Source organism: Oratosquilla oratoria, chromosome 8 (genome assembly GCF_046742065.1).
Source record: "Oratosquilla oratoria isolate Oo_2021 chromosome 8, ASM4674206v1, whole genome shotgun sequence".
Classification (NCBI taxonomy): domain Eukaryota; kingdom Metazoa; phylum Arthropoda; class Malacostraca; order Stomatopoda; family Squillidae; genus Oratosquilla; species Oratosquilla oratoria.
Genome location: NC_134784.1, coordinates 63,785,674 through 63,793,173, shown reverse-complemented (window position 1 = coordinate 63,793,173; position 7,500 = coordinate 63,785,674). Strand labels below are relative to the sequence as shown.

Genomic DNA, 7,500 nt, shown 5'->3' with positions numbered 1-7,500 from the left:
CATCATCATCATTACCATCATCATCGTCATCATTTTTATTAATATTATTCATGAACGTATTCTGATCATGAACATAATTCTAGTAAAGACGAGAAAACGGTCACAAGGACGCTTGATGTTGCTTCACATAAAGGAAGTGGTGAGCTTGAGTGAGGCCGACCGGCTGACCCTGACTCGGAGTACGTGGGTGAATTCATAGTCAGGAGAGACACGGGCGCAGCCTCCTACCTCGAGAGAAGTGATCACATTGCACAGTCGATCTCGGTACTGACCTTATCCCACCACGAGGGTCGAGCAGTGCACCGATTTCATTCTGACTAACGGCGAACTATTTCAATCAGCTTCTATAGAAAAAAACCAGGGCAATAAAGGGTTGATATTTTCGGATTTTTTAATGTATTTTTTCGGCGATAACCAGCGCAGAATATCCTGATGAAAAATATCACGCCGAAGAGGTTAAGTCAAAGAGATGAAGGCGAGATTATTTAAGAAAGGCAGTGGAAGTTAAAGATCAACTGTAGAACCCCCCCTCCCCAACACACACACACGTGCTTGGGGTGGAGATTGTGCAATTGGATGTTCCTGGGATGGACATTCTACACTTGATCATGGCTCGTGAAACATAACATAACTAGATCAAGTTCAAACTAACCTAACCTAACCTAACCTAACCTAAGGTAACCTTAAATAATCCAACCTAACCTAACCTAATCTACATTAGTTGGGGTGGCGAATCTACAGTCGATCACGGGGGGCGGGGGGGATTCTACAATTTAGTGTAGTTGGAGTGGATATTCTACACTTGATCAGTGTGGGGGAAATTCTACAGTTGATCGAAAGTTAAAGTTATCACTGTTCGTCTTTGAAAGAAGATTAACCTCCAATCATAAAAGAATACTGTGTAACTTTGATCTGTGTAGCTGGAGCAAGTGGCAGTCACCAGTAATAAAAGAATGGAGTAGATAGGTAACAGGAAGGGTGGAGTGAAATACTTTCATTTTCGTACTATGGAGCTCTATTGTTTTGTACCTATTTACCGCCTCATAGACAACCCACGGGTCGAGTTCAAAACCAGGGCAGTACGACTACGTGCGTGTTACGTCCGTTTACTCTATTCATGATAAAAATATACATATATGAAATGTATTCAAATTCTTATATACCAGTTGTAACACAATTATTGTACCGATATGTCTATGCTTTATATACTAGTCATTATAACCAATCCCTTTACTATAGTGAGACACTATGGACTGAAAAACTTTAGAGCTATTTACTTTTTCCTGACTGAAATTACCTGGATCCAACGGAATATGATTGCAATTAATTCTTAAGGTTACCCAAAAGGTGAGGCTTTTGTTGTCAGACATAATCAGTACGAAATATATCTGCAAATTTAAACTGCAGTTCGTCGCCAATAACCGGTGCTTCTATCCTTGAGGACAATATCCCACCGAAGACGGAAGTTATAGAGTAGGGGTGGGCAACCTTACAAGTGTGGGTGCCAAAATCAGCCAATTCTTTTATATAAAATTTTCTCGCGTGCCAACGAAGCAGAACTATAGACCTACATACGAGCATGGGCCCCCTCGCTCCCTTCACTACCTATGGCCCCAATCCGCTGCCCAAAGCAACATGCTGTTATCATTGGTTATACAAAAGAAGTTGAAGATTTATTATTTTTTAAGATGCACTCTGGATTTCGCGTGCCGGAAAAAATTATTTGCGTGCCATAGGTTGTCCACCCCTGTCATAGAGGTAGGAGAAATACAAAGTAGCGGAAAGTGGATAGTAAAATTCAAAAAGTGATCAACATTCTTCTTTGCATTTCCAATCATAAAAGAATATTGTGTAACTCATAAAGATAGTCTCTAAACTAGGTAGTGAGGAGCCTACGCCGGGAGGCGCGTAGCTGCAGCCTAAATCGTCACCTGTTATGAGCTTGGACTGTTGGGGCAGGTAATAGTGCTAGGAATCGGAGAGAAGCGCCGGATTCAGAGCCACAACTAAGCGAATGTGAAACCAGCACGTTTTCGATTACGCCACCAGCTCACGCCACATGGGGGTGCATATCAAAATAAGATCCGGTTTAATGTCGCGAACTTCCCCCTATCAGGAGGCTAGCACGGTGCCCTTTACAGAGGCGTTTGAAGCATGGAATTTAAAGAAGGATGACCTTGGTCCAACTCGCTGGCGGCAGGGTTCAAACTGCCGTCACCTCGACCTCCGCCGCAAGTAGCGACGTTCTAATCTGCTCACCCAACGAGCATTCTATATTGGAAAATAGTCCAACAACATAATTAAAGATGTAATAATTCAGTAATTTTTTTCTCATTTTACATACCCCAGGAAGTGATCCCCCAGGTAGAGTACCCGGCAGTGAGGGCACTACAGGTCTTGATGTCCCCACAGTCTGGAAATTAGAGCTTATTGTCTTTAGATCATTCATTCTGTGTTTAAAAAAAAACATTAAATTTGTTTTACACCATATATACAGAAAATGGGGATTACTTCTTTCATTTTTGTAATTGTGAAGATGGTACTCATGGCAATTTAAGGAAAATAAGGACGAAATTAGTTTCTTTGCTACATCGATACTTAGACTTTGTCAGACTACACAATACAAGAATTGCTCGATTTACGATGGCGTCAGGCTCCGTCGAAAATGGGGTAACGCACTGATGGAGGGCTGCCGCGCGTGAATACAACACACAATACAACAATCATTATAAACGAGTCTAATCTGCGCACACATTTAGCAAAATAATTGATATGGGGATATATACACCTATGTACGCCACCCCTGGAAAATAAAAATCTAGCTGCTGTTTTTCTACCTGCCAAAACCCATCGTAACTTCAAAAAATCGTAAATCGTAAATCATAGAGGACTGGCTGTAAAAAGATTTTCTATCTAATCTAAAAGCATAAAAATTACTCCTTTGCGTACTCTATGAAAGAATGTGTGTATCGAGATAATTCCAGTTTACTTTTACCCAAACGATGAGTTATGAAAACAAGGCTAGTACGGTGCCCTTTACAGAGGCGTTTGAAGCATGGAATTTAAAGAAGGATGACCTTGGTCCAACTCGCTGGCGGCAGGGTTCAAACTGCCGTCACCTCGACCTCCGCCGCAAGTAGCGACGTTCTAATCTGCTCACCCAACGAGCATTCTATATTGGAAAATAGTCCAACACCATAATTAAAGATGTAATAATTCAGTAATTTTTTTCTCATTTTACATACCCCAGGAAGTGATCCCCCAGGTAGAGTACCCGGCAGTGAGGGCACTACAGGTCTTGATGTCACCACAGTCTGGAAATTAGAGCTTATTGTCTTTAGATCATTCATTCTGTGTTTAAAAAAAAACATTAAGTTTGTTTTACACCATATATACAGAAAATGGGGATTAATTCTTTCATTTTTGTAATTGTGAAGATGGTACTCATGGCATTTTAAGGAAAATAAGGACGAAATTAGTTTCTTTGCTGCATCGATAATTAGGCTTTGTCAGACTACACAATACAATTATTGCTCGACTCACGATGGCGTTAGGCTCCGTGAAATCCATCGTAAGTCGAAAAAATTCGTAAGTCGAAAATGGGGTAACGTACTGACGTGTGGCGGTCGCGCCGCGAATATAACACAATACAACAAACATTATAAACGAGTCTAATCTGCGCACACATTTAGCAAAATAATTAATATGGGGATATATATACCTATGTATGCCACCCCTGGAAAATAAAAATCTAGTTGCTGTTTTTTACCTGCAAACCCATCGTAACTTCAAAAAATCGTAAGTCGAATTATTGTAACTAGAGGATTGGCTGTAAAAAGATTTTCTATCTAATCTAAAAGTATAGAAATTATTCCATTGCGTACTCTATGGAAGAATGTGTGTATCGAGATAATTCCAGATTACTTTTACCCAAACGATGAGTTATGAAAACAATCGCAAAGAGAAAAGAGCCAATACTTAAACATTCACAAGAATGAGCCAGAAATAATATAAAAATGAACTAAAGAAATTAATCGAAATACGCTCTTTTCCATCATAACAAGAATGGCTGGAGTTAGTAGGAATAGAATATATCAACCATCGAAGTAAAGGATCTAAAGAAAATTACCTGACCAGAAAAAGAGAAAATTCAATGGGGAATTGAAGAATCTATCAACTTTTCGACTTGATAACGTCCTTAAGATATTTCGTGTGGTTTAATTTCGACAATTTTATCCGGGCGATGTTAGGACTCTAGACTGAAAGAGGCAATTTTAAGTGTTTTTCTATAGTGAGTAATCGAGAAAATGGTATCCCATGAGCTGAACCTTCTATCATATATGTGTGTATGTATGTATATATGTAGGTATATATATATATATATATATATATATATATATATGTATATATATATATATATATATATATATATATATATGTATATATATATATATATATATGTGTGTGTGTGTATATATATACATATATATATATAATATATATATATACATATTTATATATATACATAATATATATATATATATATATATATATATGTGTGTGTGTGTGTGTGTGTGTGTGTGTGTGTGTGTGTGTGTGTGTGTGTGTGGTGTGTGTGTGTGTGTGTGTGTGTGTGTGCGTGTAAATTGTATATATACGAGTATATATATATATATATATATATACATATATATATATATATATATATATATTATACATATTTATATATATATATGTGTGTGTGTGTGTGTGTGTGTGTGTGTGTGTGTGTGTGTGTGTGTGTGTGTGTGTGTGTGTGTGTGTGTGTGTGTGTGTGTGTGTATGTGTGTGTGTATGTGTGTGTGTGTGTGTGTGTGTGTGTGTGTGTGTGTGTGTGTGTGTGTGTGTGTGTGTGTGTGTGTGTGTGTGTGTGTGTGTGTGTGTGTGTGTGTGTGTATCTACCTAGTTGCATTTACCTAGTTGTATTTACCTAGTTGCATTTTGCTGGAAGGGGAGCTACGCTCGTGTGTGTGTGTGTGTGTGTGTGTGTGTGTGTGTGTGTGTGTGTGTGTGTGTGTGTGTGTGTGTGTGTGTGTGTGTGTGTGTGTGTGTGTGTGTGTGTGTGTGTGTGTGGGGTGTTGTGTGTGTGTGTGTGTGTGTGTGTGTGTGTGTGTGTGTGTGTGTGTGTGTGTGTGTGTGCGTGTGTGTGTGTGTGTGCGTGTGTGTGTGCGTGTGTGTGTGTGTGTGTGTGTGTGTGTGTGTGTGTGTGTGTGTGTGTGTGTGTGTGTGTGTGTGTGTGTGTGTGTGTGTGTGTGTGTGTGTGTGTGTGTGTGTGTGTGTGTGTGTGTGTGTGTGTGTGTGTGTGTGTGTTTAGGGAAAGAGAGGGCGGGCATCGATTTGAAGACAAGAACGTCGACATGACCTACCGTTTCGGTGGTCGCCACTGTCGGAGGTGGGCCAAAGATCCCTGGATTCACAGGTACCTACAAAGGGAAACAAATATTACAGATTACGTGGACATCACACTGTGAGACTCTTGCAGTCTCTTCTACATAATAAAGAGAATACTATTAACGGGAAGAATGGTATAGGGCACTATATGGGGGCAGAGATTTGGAATTCAAGAGAGGTAGAATGAAGTTTAAGCATGTTTGAGATGAGGTGTTTTAGATGTATGGTAGGGGTACAAGATTGGATAGTGAGAAATGAGGAGAGCGGGGTTGGAGAGGGAGCTGGCAGATAGTGCTGTTGAAAAAACATTGGGATGGTATATATGGCAAGAACGAGTGAAGAGAGATTAGTTAAAAAAGGTGTGGAAAGAACAGATAGATAGAGGGAACTCTATGGGACGACCGAAGATGAAATGGATGGATGAGGTGAAAGGGGTTTTAAGAAAGAGGGGTCTGTTGAGCAAGTGATGGGGAAGAAAGGGGATAGGGGTGAGTGGAGATTGGTTGTGTATGGACGATATTTTGAAGCAGCCCGAAAGGATTTCTCCCTGTCTTCTCTTTTTCTGCATGAGGGGACGGAGAGGTGGGTGGGTCGCCGATTAAATGAAACGTCCTTACTGTGGATGTACTATGTCTTGCTGCATTGCCTCTGACCCGGACAGTGGGCGGGAGACAGGGATGCTCTGTCATCCACGAGGAGCTAAGATAATAGGGAAACAAGAGCGGTGGATGGGGGTGGAATGTGTACATGTCTTGACTAGGTAGCTCTCTTATAAGGGGGAAGAAATCTTAGTATATAGATAGATATATTGCCTGGGGTGGTATCTCTTAATATGGATGTCACCATATATCTCCATTGTACCTTGTCGATAGCAAAAGATATAATGCTGGATAAAAAAAAAAATCGACAAGCTTCTTGTAATGCTATAATTATAAAAAAGTATGATATTGGAGAACGAACGTGCTCTCCAGCCCAAGTTTGTCAAAGAACGGATGCCACATGGCGTCAGGCTAGTTCATTAGCTAAAACCCGCCAGATGGTTCCACACAACTACACATTTATACACATACAGTATTACAAATATAACACACTTGGCATGTCCCCACAGCAAGGGGTTAAGGATATATACGGTAGTTCTAGAAGTATACGTTAGTAAGATTTCCTTGTTTATGTTTTAGTTCTAAATATAACTTGTTCACTAACCTCTGGACTTACGGAGGATGGCGGACCCAAGTCTGGACGTAGAGCCACTCCATTCTAAAAGAATAGAAAAATCTTAGTTTGTGGTTCATTTAACCAAAATGTAGATTGAGAGAAGCGAGTAAATGCCTTGGTGGATTAAAAAGTGTAATGAGAAATAGACATTTGGGAATGGGTGCTAAGAGGAAATTGTATGAATGGGTGATTGTACCGGCAGCACTGTATGGGGCAGAAACATGGAACATAAGAGAGAAAGACAGAAGTTTGAATGTGTTTGAGATGAGGTGTATGAGAAGTGTGATAGAGGATACTAGGCTGGACAGAGTGAGAAATGCGGAGGTGAGGAGGAGAAGGGGGTGGAAAGGGAGTTGAGAGATAGGGTTGATGAAAGACCATTGGGATGGTTTGGACACATGGAAGGAATGAGTGAAGAAAGACTAGTAAAAGATGTGTGGAAGACAGAGGTGGAAGGAGTGAACATGAGGGGTCGACCTAGGATGAGACGGATGGATGGGGTAACAGGGGCTTTGGGAAAGAGGGAAATGTCTGTTGAGGAAGGACAGGAGAGGACAGAAAACAGGGATGAATGGAGAATGGTTGTATATGGATGATACTGTGATGCATGAGGGGAAGTGGGTGGGGGATGGGGGTGAGGAAGTATGTGTGATAAATAATTTGACGCAGCCCGAAGGGATTTCTCCCCGTTTTCTCCTTTTCTGCATGAGGGGACGGTGATGGGGGGTCGCCGAATAAATGAAGCTGCCTTGCTGTGAATGTGCTATGTCTTGTGATACTGCTTCTGACCCAGGGCAGTGGGCGAGATGCAGGGATAACCCGTCATCCAGGAGGTGCTAAGATAAGAGGGAGGGA

General features: G+C 40.9%; 1 protein-coding gene across 8 annotated transcripts in view; it reads right to left on the bottom strand.

Annotated features, from left to right (window-relative positions):
* LOC143027786 (uncharacterized) overlaps positions 1 to 7,500 on the bottom strand; it is a 137,226-nt gene that overhangs the window by 95,082 nt on the left and 34,644 nt on the right. For 7 of the 8 annotated variants that reach the window (XR_012966649.1, XR_012966650.1, XM_076189336.1 and 4 more), the window contains exons 5-8: positions 6,634 to 6,687; positions 5,406 to 5,462; positions 3,246 to 3,314; positions 2,345 to 2,413 (exon numbers count right to left, since the gene is read on the bottom strand). Coding sequence is in view for 6 of the 8 variants with exons in the window: in XM_076189336.1 (XP_076045451.1) it covers positions 2,345 to 2,413; positions 3,246 to 3,314; positions 5,406 to 5,462; positions 6,634 to 6,687 (249 nt within the window). In the remaining 2 variants the exon portion in view is untranslated. The remainder of the gene's footprint in view (positions 1 to 2,344; positions 2,414 to 3,245; positions 3,315 to 5,405; positions 5,463 to 6,633; positions 6,688 to 7,500) is intronic. The other variant, XM_076189341.1, reaches the window with a different exon arrangement.